Raw genomic sequence first — 21106 nt, forward strand, 5'->3', positions numbered from 1 at the left:
CACCTTCTGGCTGTCATAAAAGCTCTGCCTCTCAACGCGCGCGCGTCCTTCTGAACCTGTGTGGACTATCAGTCCCAGCCACACCAGACCTGTTTTGCAATGTATCCACTGTGCAGGACGTGGAACCAGCCGCACCGCTATCCGAGCACGCGGCGGTTTCTCCGCGTTCCGCCATGCGGACAGATGTAGGCCTATGCGTGCAAACCGCCGCATCAGACGCTGAATCCGCCGCCTTGTTGAACGCGGAATCAGCCGCCTTACCTTGAGTACTCGCGGCGGCTTTTCCGCGTTTTCTCACACATAGTATTGGTCCAAACTTCTACTCAAGGAGAGGCAAGAGTTGCAAAACACTTCCAGTTTGTAAGTTTTTTCTTAACAGAAGTGCAGCTACTTAGTCTGGCTGATACTTACAAGGAAATTAGTACCCAAATAGCAAACTGCAATCCTTTCATACACTACACCTGTCTCAATGCTTAGGGATCCTTGAGACTTCTTAGTAGCTGTAAAGTATTGTGCACTATTCTGTCATTTTAATCCTTAGGGATGTTTGCTATCACTCATATATTAAACATGTATGTCTAAATAAGTTAGTATAACTTGTAGATCACTGCTGTAGAAACATGAAGAAAAAAGCATTGGCTGTCTTCTTTAAGGATATTTTTGTATTAGAAAGAAACAAGGATTGTACGAATATGGAAACAGTGAGCTAGACAGTGACGTTTAAAGTTTCCAGGAATGTACTTGGGTAAAGAGAAGTAACCACTCCTCCACACTCAGAATTTCCCATTTGAACTTTGCTGCTTATACATTTTACACTTGCCTGAGAGATTGGCTGACAGACTCGTGTAGATTGTGAACTGCTGTTTTCTGTAAGTACTCGACTCCAGCTCTGCATGTGTTAATCACTTGCTAACATCCTGTAGATTTCAGTCACGCATACGTCTGCCTAGCCTGCAACAGCATGGAATGAAACTGCTAATAACTAGGTAAAGTATGTAGAACTATATTTCTCCTCAGCAGTCAGCATACAGAAGATATCTGTTAAGGAATTCACAATATTCAGCCCTGGTACTTTGGTCACCATCAGGTTTACATAGAAGAGATAAGTTTAGTTTGACATATATATGTATTTGTTCAAGTATTTTTATAGCACCGACATATTGCACAGCGCTGTACAGAGTATACTGTCTTGTCACTAAATGTCCGTCAGAGGGGCTCACAATCTAATCCCTACCATAGTCTTGTGTCTATGTATGTATCATGTAGTGTATGTATCATAGTCTAGGGCCAATTTTAGGGGAAAGCCAATTAACTTATCTGTATGTTTTTGGGGTGTGGGAGGAAACCGGAGTGCCCGGAGGAAACCCACGCAGACATGGGGAGAACATACAAATTCCTTGCAGATGTTGACCTGGCTGGGGTTCGAAATGGGGACCCAGAGCTGCAAGGCACCAGTGCTAACCACTACGCCACCATGCTGCCCGTATATATATATATATATATATATATATATATATATATATATATATATATACAGTGGGATGCGAAAGTTTGGGCAGCCTTGTTAATTGTCATGATTTTCCTGTATAAATCGTTGGTTGTTACGATAACAAATGTCAGTTAAATATATCATAAAGGAGACACACACAGTGATATTTGAGAAGTGAAATTATGTTTACTGGATTTACAGAAAGTGTGCAATAATTGTTTAAATAAAATTAAGCTTGTGCATACATTTTTGCACTGTGGTCATTTTATTGATTCCAAAACCTTTAGAACTAATTATTGGAACTCAAATTGGCTTAGTAAGCTCAGTGACCCCTGACCTACATACACATGTGAATCCAATTATGAGAAAGAGTATTTAAGGGGGTCAATTTTAAGTTTCCCTCCTCTTTTAAATTTCTCTGAAGAGTATCAACATTGGGGTCTTAAAACAACTCTTAAATTACCTGAAGACAAAGATTGTTCACCTTTATGGTTTAGGGGATAGATACAGAAAGCTGTCTCAGAGATTTCAGCTGTCTGTTTTCACAGTTAGGAACATACTGAGCAAACGGAAGACCATAGGCTCAGTTCAAGTTAAGGTTTGAACTGGCAGACCAAGAAAAACCTCGGATAAACAGAAGCGACGAATAGTGAGAACAGTCAGAGTCAACCCACAGACCAGCAGCAAAGACCTACAACATCATCTTGCTGCAGATGGAGTCACTGTGCATTGTTCAACCATTCTGTGCACTTTACACAAGGAGATGCTTTATACGAGAGTGATGCAGAGGAAGCCTTTTCTCCACCCACAGCACACACAGAGCCGCTTGAGGTATGCTAAAGCACATTTGGACAAGCCAGCTTCATTTTGGAATAAGGTGCTGTGGACTGATGGAACTAATATTGAGTTATTTGGGCATAACAAGGGGCATTATGCATGAAAGAAAAACACAGCATTCCAAGAAAAACACCTGCTACTTACAATAAAATATGGTGGTGGTTCCATCATGCTGTGGGGCTGTGACTGTGTGGCCAGTGCAAGGACTGGGAATCTTGTCAGAGTTGATGGATGCATGGATTTCACTCAGTATCAGCAGATTCTGAAGACCAATGTCCAGGAATCAGTGACAAAGCTGAAGCTGCGCCGGGGCTGGATCTTTCAACAAGACACCACCCTAAACACTGCTCAAAATCCACTAAGGCATTCATGCAGAGGAACAAGTACAACTTTTGGAATGGCCATCTCAGTCCCCATACCTGAATATAATTGAAAAGCTGTGGTGTGAGTTAAAGAGAGCTGTCCATGCTCGGAAGCCATCAAACCTGAATGAACTAGAGATGTTTTGTAAAGAGGAATGGTCCAAAATACCTTCAACCAGAATCCAGACTCTCATTGGAACCTACAGGAAGCGTTTAGAGGCTGTAATTTCTGCAAAAGGAGGATCTACTAAATATGGATTTATATTTCTTTCTGCCCAAATTTATGCACCTGCCTAATTTTGTTTAAACAATTACTGCACTCTTTCTGTAAATCCAATAAACTTAATTTCACTTCTCAAATATCACTGTATGGCCCATATGCAATTCACTTTTTCACCTGAGTTATCTCCTAGGAGATAATTTTCATCTTCTCTTTAAACTAATTTTCAGCATTTTACTACTGAAAATGTACCCAAAAGTTGGTGAAAAAGTGCTATCAAATTTATTTTGAGTACTTTCTTGCTTGATGGTGGCTTAAACTGGATTTTATGACAAGACATGAAATTATCACCTAGAAGAAAACCCAGGTGAAAAATGTAATTGCATATGGGCCCATGTGTCTCCTCTATGATATATTTAACTGACATTTTTTTATCGTAACAACCAACGATTTATACGGGAAAATCATGACAATTAACAAGGTTGCCCAAACTTTCGCATCCTACTGTATATATATACTGTATATATAAACACACACACATAATTATTTATGATGCTTTTCCAAGGTTGTTTATTATGCAGAATTCTCACACCCCAGAGCATTCTGGGAGACCAGCTATGTTTGTACTGGTTATAGAATTCTCAGTAATTAACATTCCACAGAGATCACTTGCCAGTACTAAAGATGTTGCTGCCTGTGATACGTTACAGAAAGTAAAGCAGGGAGAGGAAAGATTTTATAATTGGCAAATGTTGACTAAATCATGTATATATGATTATTGTAAAATAATAAGCATTTTATTCATTATTTTATTTTGGTTACAGTTCCTCTTTAAATCATTTTTAATTTTGCTTAAAAAAATCTAAATCTATAAACTGAATGATTTGGTTGCATAGTGTGTGGTCGCTTTTAGCCTATCCAATAGAAATATCCTTTATTTTTTGTTAGTCTGTCTTCCCTCAGTATGATACTGTAACATTCACCTGATTTATGATGGTATGAGGGATCTGTTTATAAGGATGGATGGATTTAGGAACATTGACAATCATGAATTCATCCACACTCGACAGGACTATGTACTGGCTTATACTAGTGACAGTTATATTAGACCACCTTTATCTTGCCAAAAGCTTTGATTGTTAAGGGAGCCAAACAGCAGCATCTTTGTAGCTGCTGAGTTGGTCAGCCAGAGGTTTTGCTTGCCTCTGAAGGTCCACCTACACCCACTGGTCGGCCAAGGTGGCCACTCTGGGCCATCTCTTCTGGCACGAGCACGGCTGTGCCTATGCAGTAGCACAGAGCTTTGGAGGCAGAGGTGTACAGTGGTGTGAAAAACTATTTGCCCCCTTCCTGATTTCTTATCCTTTTGCATGTTTGTCACACTTAAATGTTTCTGCTCATCAAAAACCATTAACTATTAGTCAAAGATAACATAATTGAACACAAAATGCAGTTTTAAATGATGGTTTTTATTATTTAGTGAGAAAAAAAAATCCAAATCTACATGGCCCTGTGTAAAAAAAGTGATTGCCCCCCTTGTTAAAAAATAACTTAACTGTGGTTTATGACACCTGAGTTCAATTTCTGTAGTCACCCCCAGGCCTGATTACTGCCACACCTGTTTCAATCAAGAAATCACTTAAATAGGAGCTATCTGACACAGAGAAGTAAACCAAAAGCACCTCAAAAGCTAGACTTTATGGCAAGATCCAAAGAAATTCAGGAACAAATGAGAACAAAAGTAATTGAGATCTATCAGTCTGGTAAAGGTTATAAAGCCATTTCTAAAGCTTTGGGACTCCAGCGAACCACCGTCAGAGCCATTATCCACAAATGGCAAAAACATGGAACAGTGATAAACCTGGCAAAATTACCCCAAGACCGCAGAGAAAACTCATCCGAGAGGCCACAAAACACCCCAGGACAACATCTAAAGAACTGCCGGCCTCACTTGCCTCAATTAAGGTCAGTGTACACGACTCCACCCTAAGAAAGAGACTGGGCAAAAACGGCCTGCATAGCAGATATCCAAGGCGCAAACCACTTTTCAGCAAAAAAAACATTAAGGCTCGTCTTAATTTTGCTAAAAAAACATCTCAATGATTGCCAAGACTTTTGGGAAAATACCTTGTGGACCGACGAGACAAAAGTTGAACTTTTTGGAAGGTGCGTGTCCCGTTACATCTGGCGTACAAGTAACACAGCATTTCAGCAAAAGAACATCATACCAACAGTAAAATATGGTGGTGGTAGTGTGATGGTCTGGGGTTGTTTTGCTGCTTCAGGACCTGGAAGGCTTGCTGTGATAGATTGAACCATGAATTCTACTGTCTACCAAAAAATCCTGAAGGAGAATGTCCGGCCATTTGTTCGTCAACTCAAGCTGAAGCGATCTTGGGTGCTGCAGCAGGACAGTGACCCAAAACACACCAGCAAATCCACCTCTGAATAGCTGAAGAAAAACAAAATGAAGACTTTGGAGTGGCCTAGTCAAAAACCTGACCTGAATCCTATTGAGATGTTGTGTCATGACCTTAAAAAGGCGGTTCATGCTAGAAAACCCTCAAATAAAGCTGAATTACAACAATTCTGCAAAGATGAGTGGGCCAAAATTCCTCCAGAGCGCTGTAAAAGACTCGTTGCAAGTTATTGCAAACGCTTGATTGCAGTTATTGCTGCTAAGGGTGGCCCAACCAGTTATTAGGTTCAGGGGGCAATTTCTTTTTCACATAAGGTCATGTAGGTTTTGAGTTTTTTTTCTCACTAAATAATAAAAACCATCATTTAAAACTGCATTTTGTGTTCAATTATGTTATCTTTGATTAATAGTTAAAGGTTTTTGATGAGCAGAAACATTTAAGTGTGACAAACATGCAAAAGAATAAGAAATCAGGAAGGGGGCAAATAGTTTTTCACACCACTGTATCTAGGGAAAACTGCGCCTATGGCAAACACCTAAATCAGCCCCTGGGGAAGAGTGCAACGCACCCTCCAAATATTTTACATGGGAAGTAATGCATGGCCTGTAAGAATGGAGTATCCAATAGGTCAGCCTATAAATATCCCCCAAATAACTGCTTCTTTACTTAAAAGATGTAACCATGCAGCAAAATGTTCCCCAGATAATAAAAAAATAGTTTTTGTATAGAGAACACCAAAAATGCTATGGAGCAGCACCCCCCAGTGCGAGGCGCCCATGGCACATGCCATGCCTGTACCCCTGTAGATATGCCTCTGTTTGGAGGGTCTGCAATATCATATCACTGCTTAAAGTGGACCCAAATTAAAAATACAAGATTTCAGAAATAAAACCTATTTTCTAAATTATAATTATAAATGGCAGCCTTTTTTCAGCTGCATGATGACAAATATAAAATATTTTACATTTATTGGAGGAACCCCTCCCTTCTTTTCAAATTGCCGGGATTTTTCCGGCAAACTGGTGGAGTAGATGGTGTCTAGCAATGGAGGAATTGCTAATGGCTGCCCCCAGTATAACCCTAGATATAAAAAGAGAAGGGTGAAAAGCATGCACTGAAATGATCATAGATTTGAAGGAGTGTTTATTTATCTTTGTATGTGTCAGTGGTGCAACTAAATATTTTTAGTAAAAAAAAAATGTTTGGTTTGGGTCCGCTTTAACATGCAAATCATCACTTGATACCCCTAAAAGCCAGGAAAACATACAAAATTGCTAGTGTATAGTGGGCCTATACATTTTACAGATCCATACTATTCCAACATGCATTCAATAGTTTTGATGTTTCTGTTACTCATCAGTGCATGGCATTGTGTACATCTCATATCTCAATATTTCTTGTTTAACAACCATGTGTAGCACATTGCAGTACAAGTGCTGCACTTTGTTCCATGTTTGTTTTCATTCTGATAACAAGGTCACATGGTCAGTGAGGAGTGTACTCTTTTTGAAAGGAACTGATTAGTAAACCTAAAGCTTTCAGTAACTGCATGTACCTTTGGAACTTAGTAGGAAACAATTGTATCAATTTTTCTATGTACAGTAAATTTGTGCAGAATTGCCTCATTTAATAATTAACCTTGGCAATGCTAAATAACCCATGCTATGACTTTGCCTAAAGAATCAACTATTGAAAAAAAACACCTTTTTAAAACCAGCCAGTCTCTCCCTGTGAGCATAAATCACCTAACATTTCCCACCAACTCCCTCAGCTGAGAGATTAGGCCCCTTACCTCAGAGTCTCTTGCGTTACAATGAGATCGCAATGCAGCCAAAAAGATACACCACTTAGGTTGAGTGGGAAAGCCTATACTTCGACCTGGAGGTTAAAGTAAATGTGTCTGTAGTTTCTCCCGCAGGGTTGGTTTTCTTGTACTTCCATCTGGATAGTGCAGTGAATATGCCTGTTCTTACACCTGGAGGGTGGGGTGGATGTCCTTGTAGTTCCACCTGAAGGGTGGGGTGGATATGCCTATACTTCCATCTGGAGGATAAGGTGAATATGCCTGCACTTCTATTTGGAGGTTAAGGTGAATATGGCTGCACTTCTATCTGGGGGAGGGTAAGGTGAATATGTCTGTACTTCCGTCAGGAAAGTAGGGTGATTGTTTATTGTAATTTCAATTGGCGGGTGGGTATACTTTTTCTTCCCTCTGGAGGGTGGGCTGCACTTTCACTTGGAGGGTGGGTATGCCTTTCTTCCATCTTAAGAGTGGGCTGGGTATGACTGTACTTTTGCTTGGAGGTAGGGTATGCCTGTACTTCTGCTTGGTGGGTGGGTATACCTTTTCTTCTATCTGGAGGTTGGGGTGGGTATGGCTGTACCTCTGCTTGGAGGTGGGTTGTGCCTGCACTTTCACTTGGAGGGTGGGAGTGCTTGTACTTATATTTTGAGGGTGGCAGGGGCGTAGCAATAGCCATAGCAGCCATAGCATCTGCTATGGGGCCCTGGAGCAGAGGGGGCCCAGGCGGTATTTGATGTATTTACTATTAACTTTATTGTGTTCCTCCAACCTCTCAGAGCTTATGGACTATATGCAGTGCAGATTGTACAAGAATGTGAATTGCCATTTAACGCATATCCATAGAATAGGGGCCAGTGGTATAGCTGAAGGGTGCCTACATTAGAGGGCCCCATGAAAGTTCTGCTATGGGGCCCCATAATCTCCAGCTACACCATTGGAGGGTGGGTGTCTGTAATTATACCTGCTGAGGTGAAGGTTGGAACATTTTATTATGCAGAGTTGAGGGAGAAGTATGCTTGTGTATATTGCAGTATTGTAAACTAATTACCGGTATGTATAGAAAGTTGTATATAAAAAAATGCGGATTTTACAAAGTGAAAAAAGAGTCAACCTGCTTTAGCAATCGATTATAAACAACCTCCAGCTGCCTGCTCCCCCACCCACACAGTCTGAAACCACCATAAAAATAAGCTGTCAGTCAGCAGGAAGTATGCCTTCAAGAGACAGAGCAATCACTTTCCCCCAAATTAAGCCAAAGGTCATGCACTTTAATCGCCTGCTTCCTGTGAAAGAACCCATATGAACTATGAACCGTTTATGTTTTACTCATGTTTGGTTTAGTAAATGCCTAGTTGTCAGTCCGCAATTGCAACATCTCCTTTAACTGCAAAATTTGTTTACACCAAATATCATGCAAAGCCTGTGGTGCAAAGATACCTTATAGAAAGCCAGCAATATTATTTACAGTGCACAGTAAACATCAGATGCCATGACTTACACTGCAGTCATTTATGTTGTCCTCATCAGCAGCCAACCTCAAAAACTGTCAACAGTGTAGAGTCGATCCCATTCCCTGTGACTTTGCTGCTGGAGTTGCAGGCTTCGTGACGTCACTAAAACGTTGACCTGTGACTTGCAGTCAACTAATGTATATGCCTACAGAATAGGGGGAGTTCGCAGAATACTAATAGAGTACAGCTGTTATTAACCCCTGGTGTATCTTTTCAGGTTTTCTGCATCTTTTCTGGGTTTCTGAGTTATGCAGGTTGTCTACTGTACATTCTTGTTACATTTTCAATGGGGAAACAGAGATTTTGCTCGTGTTCAGTGCAGTATGAGAGTGAGTACTCCTTATTAAAGTGTACTTAATTTTATAGTGGACCCAAATTAAAAATACAAGATTTCAGAAATAAAATCTATTTTCTAACTTATATTAATAAATGGCAGCCTTTTTTCAGCTGCATGATGACAAATATAAAATATTTTACATTTATTGGAGGAACCCCTCCCTTCCTTTCATATTGCCGGGACAGAATCCGGCAAACTGGTGGAGTAGGTGGTGTCCGGCAAAGGAGGAATTGCTAATGGCTGCCACCTGTATAACCCTAGTTATGAAAAGAGAAGGGTGAAAAGCATGCACTGAAATGCTCATAGGCTTGAAGGAGTATTTATTTATCTTTGTATGTGTCAGAATGGTGAAACTAAATATTTTGAATAAAAAATGTTTTTGGTTTGGGTCCGCTTTAAAGGCACATTTGGACAAAAGGGTTGCACAATTACCTCAGTAGAAGGAAGCATCTCCCTTGAGCTTGTTATTCCAGCGCTGTGACACTAAACTTTAGAGTGTCACAGCGCTGGAATGGCAAGGTCAAGGGAGATGCTTCCTTCTACTGAGGTAATCGTGCAACCCTTTTGTCCAAATGTGCCTTTAAGTACACTTTAATAAGGCGTACTCACTCTCATACTGCACTGAACACGAGCAAAATCTCTGTTTCCCCATAGAAATGTAACAAGAATGTACAGTAGACAACCTGCATAACACAGAAACCCAGAAAAGATGCAGAAAACCAGAAAAGATACACGATGGGTTAATAACAGCAGTACTCTATTAGTATTCTGCGAACTCCCCCTATTCTGTAGGCACATACATAAGTTGACTGCACGTCACAGGTCAACGTTTTAGTGACGTCACGAAGCCTGCAACTCCAGCAGCAAAGTCACAGGGAATGGGATCGAACAAGTCTTGTCTGTCGCCACTTTCATAGCCACGCCCCTCTGAGCCATTCTCTAGCTACTGGCTGCCGTTTGATTGATATTTTTTTCACAGCTACGAGCAGCACCTGCTACAGCAAACAGGGAGACAGCCAGCCTAATGCACAGGAGGAAGACTGGAACGGGCTGCTGCTGCTGGTGATCTCGCTCTGCTCTCCACTCCAAGCAATGGCTAGAAGGAGTTCTCTGTTCATAAGGATAGTTGAAGGGAAGAACTTGCCAGCCAAGGACATGTAAGTAAAGACCCCTGTGAGATGTTTTTATATGCTCTAAACATCTGCCAGCCTTTTTATTTGTAAAAAGACCAAACAGTGATGTGTCACTGAAACTGAACCACACCGTTATATCTAGTGAGGGAGAGATCTCACTTGTGTCTGCAGGAACCAGAGACAATTTCTCACAAGCGTTTTTCCGTACGATATGTTTGTCTGTCTGCGATTGACCGCAGGCTTTTTTTTTTTTTACATTAGGGCCCTTTTCCACTACAGCTTTTGCGATTGCTGAATCGCAAACCGCTAGTGATTTTCAAATCACTACGGTTTGCTTTTTAACATAGGAATCGCGGTAGGTCATTTCCACTACCGCGATTCGTTTTATACTTAATCGCGACCGCGGAGCGATTATTGCCGCGATTTTGCTATGCAGTACATAGCATAGCAAAATCGCGATTGCAAACGTCGGGAAGTCGCCGGGAAATTTTGGACTTTTGCTTGAATCGCAATCACTAGCGTTTAGCACGAACGCTAGCGATTGCTAGTGGAAAAGGGCCCTTAGTCATTAAATCACAATGAGAAATTGCATGCACTGTGCGAAAAAGTAGTACAGTTTGTATGTTTTTTTCAACACTATACAGAATCGCAGATGGCTATCAAAAACGCAGCGGGTAGGAAAGCATTATTTGGATTTCCGCATTGCGGTAAAGCGGCTGTGTTTTTAATAGATATGACCCCTTTCTTACAAGCACAATAGTCAGAGGAGAATAGCAAGTCTTGAAAATGTTGATCATTTTGTAATTAGGTAACTTTATTGACTGGGCTTGATTGCCTCTGTGATATCGCCTCTGCGGTTAGGTGCTGTTAAAGCACAGTTTTCACTAGACAGCAATCTGCCTTGGGCTGTGAGATTGCAGGAGCCGTCTACCCATCTCCTTCAGTGACATTACACTGGAATCAGGGAATGGGAATATTACAGAGCACATTTATGTATTTTTTGTCAATTCCGACTGTATTTGATGGGTTTTCTAGTTATGCGTTAATGGATGTTTTTAGTGCTATAAATATAATTATCATTTTCTCAGAAAAATATAGAAGTTACTGAAGCTTTTAGCAGCTGGAAAAGGTACCGTAAGTGCTAATCATAGCAGAAATACATGATTTGAAATGGTAGAAGGCCATTACCTGTAATTGCTTGTTATCTTGGCACAGAATGTTCAAAGAAATCATCTGTAGCCCAAATGAGCTTGGCAAAGAAACAATCACAAAGGCATTGTTTACCTTCCCGTGAAATGCTGGGCTGTTTCTAACAAACATTGACTGAAAAGAAAGTTGAAATTATGAAAGTCACCAAAATGGGAATTTTTGGGGGTTCTGAGGTTGGAAAACCAGAGATAATATCGCCTAATGATTTGAAGACTTCAGTATTCTTCTAATCCGGTACAGATGCCAGGAAAGGGTCCAGATAAAAAAGCAGCGGGTTAGGGAGAGTTTAGGGACAGCTATGATGGATAACTGTAAAATGTAAAATACATATGTACACATACATATAAGAAGTACATTTGTCCCAAAGTAAAATGCATTGTAAATGACTTATGCAGTCAGTATTTACAGTAGGTATTATTCATTTGACGGCACTGAACCTCTTTCTGACAGGGTTTGGTCTAAAACATGAGGGATTCTTTATGATTCTTTTATTGTTTTCAATCAAGAATGCTCCCTCGCAAGGACCTACAGAAATATGGTGCCAGTCTGTTTACCCTTGGGCACTGATTCTGGCAGTTTGACTGTGCCACTGACATTCAGATGATGCTTTTGGAAACAATAGAGAGAGAGCCTTGTGAATCACCCATGAGGAGATGTACTGTTCCAAATCCTATGAGTGAGATTCACAGCCATATGGTTAATAATACCTTTGACAAGTGACAGTTACATGGTAAAAGGTAATGAGTGGGACAAGTCTGTGAGTGAGTATGAAGGTAGATATTAAATGTATTGTTTTTGTTCATAGAGGTAATTTATCTGTGTTTTGAAAATGAGGCATTGCCAATAAATTTTTATTTGGTTTTAGCCAAGATTATATTTTGGTCATTGTTAATGTGGGTTTGTGATATGGGAAACACATCTAATTTCTGGCATGGCATAAGCACTTTAAAAAAAGGGATACCTTAGCATGAATCTGACAGCTGCCTTTGTCCAACTAAGCCAAATGTGTTCCTAATGCAGATAGTAGAAGCAGCCTCTCCACTGTGCCTGCACCTTTCAAATCATGTTACTCCCCCCCCCTTTCTCTCTCGCTCCCTCTCACACTTCCTCTCACTCTCTCTTTCTATCTCTCACTTTCTCACTCAAGTACTCTATCTGAGCCAGTGCATACCAAAAACCGCTAGGGAATCCGTAAACGATAGCGTTTTTTTAAGCGGTTTTCCTTTGCGATTCTAGGCATGTTTAGAGCAATTTTCTAAACATGCCTATTGTTTTTTTGAGCGTTTTTGTGTAGCAGATTTATATTTTGTTACAGTAAAGCTGTAACTGAACAGCTTCTGTAACAAAAACGCTTGGAAAACCACTCTGATCTAGCGTGTTTTATAGCGGTTTTCCACTTTCCTATATTTAAATTGAGGCAGAAAAGCCTCAGAAATCTAAAAAATGCTGCAGGACCCAAGTTTGCGTGTCGGGAAAAAACGAATCGCTCTGGTGTGCACCAGCCCATTAAAATACATTAGCTAAGTTTTGTAACCCCAAGCGTTTTAAAAACCGCTCAGAACAGCTCTGGATGTACACCAGCCCTGTCATAGTTTAAACTTCTAAACAGACACCAGCATAAGCACTGCTGCTTGGTGTCCTTGTGTCTAATTATGATTGTTCTCTGTTGGTTACAGAGGTGTGCTGTTGGATTAGGGGATGTATGGGGCAATTGTAACAGTTTCAAGTGAAAATTGTGCAGAAAGAATTTGAAAGCATGGACAGCAAGAAGCATGTTTTTAAAGCAAACTTGGAGTTATTTTCATACAGAAATTAACGATCTGGTGTTTTGTTTATCAAACACCAGTGCACACCCATTAACAGCTAAACATCTGTGAAGAAACATATATCCATTTGCATGGCCCAGCCATGCTCTCTTCCACCAATATGTTTGCAACACATATGGCCTGTTTACCAATGCAAAGACCAGAGAGTGCCCTTGCGCAGTGGGAGGTGAGACTACATTTAATTTCCAGTTAGATAGTTATATAGGGCTTTATTTGAGAGTGCTGTTTTCACTAACAGGGTGTAAGGTGGCCTGTTATGCAGTCTTGCCACTTGTGTCTTGTAGCATCTTATGACGTCAACACAATACGAGAGAAATAATAAAAAGAGCTATTGGCCAATTAAAACATAACTTTTATTCAGGAACAAGTTAAAAGGGCATAGAAAATGCACATGACAAAACTATATATATGCATGTGTACTAAATCCCAGTGAGTCCAGATAACCAATGTACAAAGATCTGGGGGGGGGGGAGGGGATTAATTGCAGACTCCAAATAGCAGCGAGGAGAGTCCAGAGGCTAGATGGGTGAAAAGTTGGTAAATAACTTCCTCTACCAAGCCCCACTTGTGTGCATAGATATATATTTATGTAGCATTAGCACTGTGTTTCAAGCAGCAGTGAGGGTCTAATCTACAGTATTATTAGAAAGGATTAGGTTCAGCTACCACTAATGGTTGGTGACTCTGGATGAGGCTACTATCAATTTTTCACCAATATAGGTTTCCAAAGCCTTGAACATCCCACGGAGCACTGTTAAGCGATCATTCAGAAATGGAAGGGGTATGGCACAACTGTAAACCTACCAAGACAAGGCCGTCCACCTAAATTTACAGGCCAAACAAGGAGAGCACTGATCAGAAATGCAGTCAAGAGGCCCATGGTGACTCTGGACGAGCTACAGAGATCTACAGCTCAGGTGGGGGAATCTGTCCATAGGACAACTATTAGTCGTGCACTGCACAAAGTTGGCCTTTATGGAAGAGTGGCAAGAAGAAAGCCACTGTTAACAGAAAAGCAGAAGAAGTCCCATTTGCAGTTTGCCACAAGCCATGCGGGGAACACAGCAAACATGTTGAAGAAGGTGCTCTGGTCAGATGAGACCAAAATGGGACTTTTTGGCCAAAATGCAAAACGCTATGTGTGCAGTAAAACTAACACTGCACATCTCTCTTAACACACCATCCCTACTGTCAAATATGGTGGTGGCAGCATCATGCTCTGGGGGTGCTTCTCTTCGGCAGGGACAGGAAAGCTGGTCAGAGTTGATAGGAAGATGGATGGAGCCATATACAGGGCAATCTTGGAAGAAAACCTCTTGGAGTCTGCAAAAGACTTGAGACTGGGGTGGAGGTTCACCTTCCAGCAAGACAACGACCCTAACATAAAGCCAGGGCAACAATGGAATGGTTTAAAACAAAACATATCCATGTGTTAGAATGGCCTAGTCAAAGTCCAGATGTAAATCCAATCGAGAATCTGTGGCAAGATCTGAAAACTGCTGTTCACAAACGCTGTCCATCTAATCTGACTGAGCTGGAGCTGTTTTGCAAAGAAGAATGGGCAAGGATTTCAGTCTCTAGATGTGCAAAGCTGGTAGAGACATACCCTAAAAGACTGGCAGCTGTAATTGCAGCAAAAGGTGGTTCTACAAAGTATTGACTCAGGGGGCCAAATAATTATGCACACCCCACTTTGCAGCTATTGATTTGTAGAAAATGTTTGGAATGATGTATGATTTTCGTTCCACTTCTCACGTGAACAGCACTTTGTATTGGTCTTTCACATGGAATTCCGATAACATTGATTCATGTTTGTGGCAGTAATGTGACAAAATGTGGAAAACTTCAAGGGGGCCGAATACTTTTGCAAGCCACTGTATATAGAAATGTTGTGAAATCCAAACGTGGACAGTGAAATGCATATGTAATGTAAGTACAGCCAATCTTTAGCTACTGATAAATGTGGTTTTTTTTCTCTGAGACCTTATACCTAACAGCTCCTCTTTAAGCAACAAACACACAGCAGAATATAGTTGTTGGAAAGGATGGATGTTCCAATTATCATTGAATAAAGTTCAGGAACAACTGCCTGATTTCACTGGGCAAAACACTGATCCATTGTGCCAGATCTGTTCTGACTATTATCGCTCATTACTATAGTGTGTATATGTAGGTAGAAAAAAAGTCTTGTAAAGGTAATACCTTTTAATGGCTAACTGATAAAGTTCAATTATGCAATTATAGTGTGTATAACAATTATTAGATAACTATAGTCCATCATAAAATGCCCATGCAAAAACTACAGAAGATGCTTGAGGAACTTGGGTGTTCGTTGTTTACTTCCATGTGCACGCAATAATGGCCAACCATTTGTATGTTTGTTACATGATTGGGTGAGAACATCTGGCACCATTTCTATTTGCAAGCGCATTATTCCAGACAGGCCAGTCATTGCAGTTTATATGAGAATTTTATTTTAAAGATCACGCTTTGATCTGGCAATTGATCGTTTATCGATGAAAATGAACAATCTTTGTTGTGTGTCTATGAACCCTAAATCTGTATACACAATTAAAATCCTTTCACCATTGTGGTTGGGGGTGTTGCGTAACAAAAGTCTGACAGTATCTCCTATTTGCCTGCTATCCCTTGGTATCCCTTGAAAAACACTGCTTCTCTTCCACATCTGTATCTAATGGATCTCCAGGCTTTAAATATAACTTGATGCACACATCAATGGTGTAATTAAATAAATTGCTAAAATTATCTCACAACATGTGTGAAAGAGAAATCCTGTTTTTTGACCTTTCAAACGAGGTGCACAGGGGAGAGTGTCTGGTGTTGTCAAAAGTGCCACTACAAGCAATACATTTGAGTTTTTTGAAGATTTCTTGATTTGGATTGACCTAGTAAAAGGTCATTTCAGATGAAGTTTTTCTTCTTGTTTGGCAGCCTTAGTTATTTTTGTCTTTGTTGGCACCCTGTAGTAGTACTTTGCATGTTTTTGCAGTATATGGATTAGAAAGGGAAAAACAGCAGTAGTAAACTGCATTATCATGCTATATTTCTATTAACCAAGATTTGTCTGTCAGAACTGGTGTTTCCAATAGTGATGAACTCCAAAAATTATGTGAAAATTCATGAAAGCTAAACTATCCAGTACAATCAACACAAGTACCCAATGTCATACAGCTATACCACAATCACGTAATGACCAACGCAAGCAACAGTTATCATCGAGTGCCTCTCACTCATACTCCACCTGTCCTTCCCTCTCCATAGAGCAGAATGGTCTGCACACCTGTAGTTAGCAGTATGTCCATACATTGTTCCTAAAATAAGTTCACAAGCTGAAAGTTGTTGAGAAGCAGAGCACCCTCTGGTTGACTTCAGACAGCACAGTGGGGTGTTGTTAGCAAGGCAGCATATGCGGAGCTTTGTCATTGATACCAAAAATAGGCAGCTGAAAACTGTAGTTAAAGTAGCAGGGATATAACTACAAACCATAGGCCTCAGTAGCAAAACTGAATATATTCCCCCTCCCTCTTCCCCCTCTTAAATGCTGATTGCACCCCCTAACGTATAACAAGTGTAACCTCTTTCCTCCAATATGAATAATAAGTGTAAAAGGGTAAGCGTGAAAAATTCCCTAAATCTAAGATAGATGGTTGCTAGGACAGTCCCTAGTTGATGCTTGTGATCACCTAGTATATACGTTGGCACAATTTTACTTTTTGGCCACACGGTGGTGTTAAAGAGAAACAGTAACCAAGCATTGAACTTCATCCCAAACAGTAGCTGCTACCCCCTTTCCTATGAGAAATCTATTCCTTTTCTCAAAAGGATCATCAGGGGGCTCTGTATGGCTGATTTTTATGGTGAAACCCCTCCCACAGTGTGATGTCAGCGCCTCACATCACTGAGGTACAGCTGTTTCCAACTGCCAAAATGCAAGCAGCATCTCCTTCCAGTGACATCACCTGCCAGAAGTCAAAATATTACCATGTGATAAATGTCTGAATGTAAATCTGGGAGAGTAAAGATTTTACAATGAGCAAACGCTGACTAAATCATTTATACATAATTATTGTAAAAATTGAGCACTTTTTTATTACATACATTATATACACTGGAGTTCCTCTATAAATATTTCTTTCCAGCATAATAGAACTGTTATGAAGTAGTTGTTATTAGTTATTAGAATTTTATTTAGGCAGGGCTTGCTAGGCTAACTTTTTAGCAGGATTGCTATTATACAAACACATGTTTATCTTGTCATCTTGCGTGTCATTTCAGGATCTCTTAAAAAGACTAAAATCAGTAAAAGATGGTATGTTTACATATGGGTAAACATAGCCTATGATTGGGTATAGCTACCGATCAATCATGTGGTCCATTGGCCTTTGCAATGTTGTAATTGGGCTTTGCAGTCTGATTTTGACACTGGAGGGACTTATCTACCCTTCTCTATCAAAGTAAACCAGTCTGCTAAGCAATACAGAGAGTGCCTCGTCTGCTTAATAAGTTATTAGATAGTCATTTTACATGTGTAACTGTAGATGGATTTAGAATGATTATTTGTAAAGTACAGATTTTATATTTCTAATTTAGATCATTTAAATAGAGTACTGTATATAAAATAACAGCTAGTAAACTTCAATAATAATAATAATAACAAAAAGCAAGAAGAATTTCCCTTAACATATCTCCAGACGTTTTACACCAAGAGCTTTCACCTTAACACATATTGTGAACCATAATGTGTGCTCAAACAAGCAGTACAATAGATTCACACATCAGATGTTGACATATCAGAAAACAAATGCAAGAGAGAACTGCTTAGCACACATCATACATATATATATATACACACCGAATATCTTATAAAATGTTGCCATATGGCACATATGCAAATGATTGATATCTTACGCACATCAATATGCTTATTTCAGCATATGTATAGTACTTTACTTGGATTATAGAAGAGTTTTAGAAGTGGATTGGAACTTTTTCGGATGTCGCTGGGTTTAGAGCTGCTTATGTACCTCCACTATTGTTGATGTGCTTGTGTTGGTTTTATACTTTGTAAGTGAGTTTTAGCAGGGCATTTTATTAATAATAAAAGATGGATTTACACTATGGAAAATATTCTTTATGTCTTGGAGATTGATGGTGAAAGGAAGATCTGGAGAATGATTGAGTAATCTGTATGTATATTCCACCATTTATCTAGGTGGTTCATATCTGGTAAACCTCCATTGAAAATGGGGTGGCAGGGAGCTATACGAATATAGCACAGTGTTTTTAGAATGGTTCTTAGGTTCAAAGTGCAAGTTGCTAACTGATTCAGTATTGCATTGTTGTAAGCTTTTTACCCATAACGGGCTACAGATGGATTGTGTTTTATGTGATTATGAATTGGCAACAGGTCACCAACTTCATTAGGCATAAAAAGCAGGGCTGTGGAGTCGGAGTTGGAGTCGGAGTCGAGGAGTCGGAGTTGTGGCAATTTTGGGCACCCAGAGTCGAAGTTGGAGTTGGAGTCGTTGATTTCATAAACTGAGGAGTCGGAGTTGAGAGTCGGAGTCGGATGTTTTTTGTACAAAATCCACAACCCTGTTAAGTATTAGGCTAAGGAGTCGGAGTCGAGGAGTCTGAGCCATTTTGGGTACCCGGAGTCGGAGTTGGAGTTGGAGTCGTGGTTTCATAAACTGAGGAGTCGGAGTCGGCAGATTTTTGTCCCGACTCCACAGCCCTGATAAAAAGAGCATCCCAAAGAGACTGAGTCTCTCAGAAGTAAAGACAGGGTTGGGTACATCATTCTATAAAACACTTATAGTACAGCAAGTTCATTAATCTAACAATTTAAGAGTAACATTTCTCAATGTAATATTACAAAGGATTTTATCATCTACAGTACACAAATCAGAGTATCCGGAGAAATCTCTGTGTGCAAGGGGCAAGTTTAAAAGCCAGTACTGGATGGCTGTGAATGTTTTAGTTTTCTAATGGAAGCCACTGTATGGGCTCTTGAACACCTCTAAAGACCTTTGTCAGTGAATACTGTTCATCCCATTTCTAAATGAAAACCATACTATGTAAAGAATTAACCATATATATTCATGATAGAGAAAGACTGTCACGTTCTTTTTGACACTGTGTCCCCTGAGCTAAATACCTGGAGAAACTGTATTAATGAGAAACTATACATACAGGATCTTCTCAAAAAATTAGCATACCGTGATAAAGTTCATTATTTTCTGTAATGTACTGATAAACTTTAGACTTTCATATATTTTAGATTCATTACACACAACTGAAGTAGTTCAAAGCCTTTTATTGTTTTAATATTGATGATTTTGGCATACAGCTCATGAAAACCCAAAATTCCTATCTCAAAAAATTAGCATATAATGAAAAGATTCTCTAAACGAGCTATTAATCTAATCACCTGAATCAACTAATAAACTCTAAACACCTGCAAAAGATTCCTGAGGCTTTTAAAAACTCCCAGCCTGGTTCATTACTCAAAACCGCAATCATGGGTAAGACTGCCGACCTGACTGCTGTCCAGAAGGCCATCATTGACACCCTCAAGCAAGAGGGTAAGACACAGAAAGAAATTTCTGAACGAATAGGCTGTTCCCAGAGTGCTGTATCAAGGCACCTCAGTGGGAAGTCTGTGGGAAGGAAAAGGTGTGGCAGAAAACGCTGCACAACGAGAAGAGGTGACCGGTCCCTGAGGAAGTTTGGAGAGATGGACCGATTCCAGCCCTTGGGGGACCTGTGGAAGCAGTGGACTGAGTCTGGAGTAGAAACACCCAGAGCCACCGTGTACAGGTGTGTGCAGGAAATGGGCTACAGGTGCCGCATTCCCCAGGTAAAGCCACTTTTGAACCAGAAACAACGGCAGAAGCGCCTGACCTGTACTTGACACTGGACTTCAGGCATTTTGGCATTTCCCTCTCCCCAGTCTTCCTCCAGACTCTGGCATCTTGATTACCGAATGACGTGCAAATGTTGCTTTCATCCGAAAAAAGTACTTTGGACCACTGAGCAACAGTCCAGTACTACTCCTCTGTAGCCCAGGTCAGGCGCTTCTGCTGCTGTTTCTGGTTCAAAAGTGGCTTGATCTGGGGAATGTGGCACCTGTAGCCCATTTCCTGCACACACCTGTACACGGTGGCTCTTGATGTTTCCACTCCAGACTCAGTCCACTGCTTTCGCAGGTCCCCCAAGGTCTGGAATCGGTCCTTCTCCCCAATCTTCCTCAGGGTCCGGTCACCTCTTCTCGTTGTGCAGCGTTTTCTGCCACACTTTTTCCTTCCCACAGACTTCCCACTGAGGTGCCTTGATACAGCACTCTGGGAACAGCCTATTCGTTCAGAAATTTCTTTCTGTGTCTTACCCTCTTGCTTGAGGGTGTCAATGATGGCCTTCTGGAGAGCAGTCAGGTCGGCAGTCTTACCCATGATTGCAGTTTTGAGTAATGAACCAGGCTGGGAGTTTTAAAAGCCTCAGGAATCTTTTGCAGGTGTTTAGAGTTAATTAGTTGATTCAGATGATTAGGTTAATAGCTCATTTAGAGAACCTTTTTGTGATATGCTAATTTTTTGAGATAGGAATTTTGGGTTTTCATGATCTGTATGCCAAAATCATCACTACTATAACAATAAAAGGCTTTGAACTACTTCAGTTGTGTGTAATGAATCTAAAATATATGAAAGTCTAAAGTTTATCAGTACATTACAGAAAATAATGAACTTTATCACAATATGCTAATTTTTTGAGAAGATCCTGTACAGGTTTTACGTTGCCATCAAGGCAAAGTCTTTTTCATAGCAGACCTTGCTTACTTCCACCATGCTTCACTGTTGCCTGTAACCACTCATCCTTGTAGAACTCACTGTTCAGTCCATTGGCAAACAAACTGCTTTTTGTTACAGTCCAATACATGC

The 21106-nt window shown here is 40.3% G+C and overlaps 1 protein-coding gene across 1 annotated transcript in view; it reads left to right on the forward strand.

Moving 5' to 3' along the window:
• Positions 1 to 805: 805 nt before the first annotated feature.
• Positions 806 to 21106, forward strand: part of LOC137546350 (ras GTPase-activating protein 4-like) — a 200002-nt gene continuing 179701 nt past the window's right edge. The window contains exons 1-2 of the mRNA XM_068268685.1: positions 806 to 869; positions 9960 to 10137. Coding sequence (XP_068124786.1) covers positions 10073 to 10137 — 65 coding nt within the window. The 5' untranslated portion in view covers positions 806 to 869; positions 9960 to 10072. The remainder of the gene's footprint in view (positions 870 to 9959; positions 10138 to 21106) is intronic.

Source organism: Hyperolius riggenbachi, chromosome 2, assembly GCF_040937935.1.
Source record: "Hyperolius riggenbachi isolate aHypRig1 chromosome 2, aHypRig1.pri, whole genome shotgun sequence".
In the NCBI taxonomy this organism is placed as follows: Eukaryota; Metazoa; Chordata; class Amphibia; order Anura; family Hyperoliidae; genus Hyperolius; species Hyperolius riggenbachi.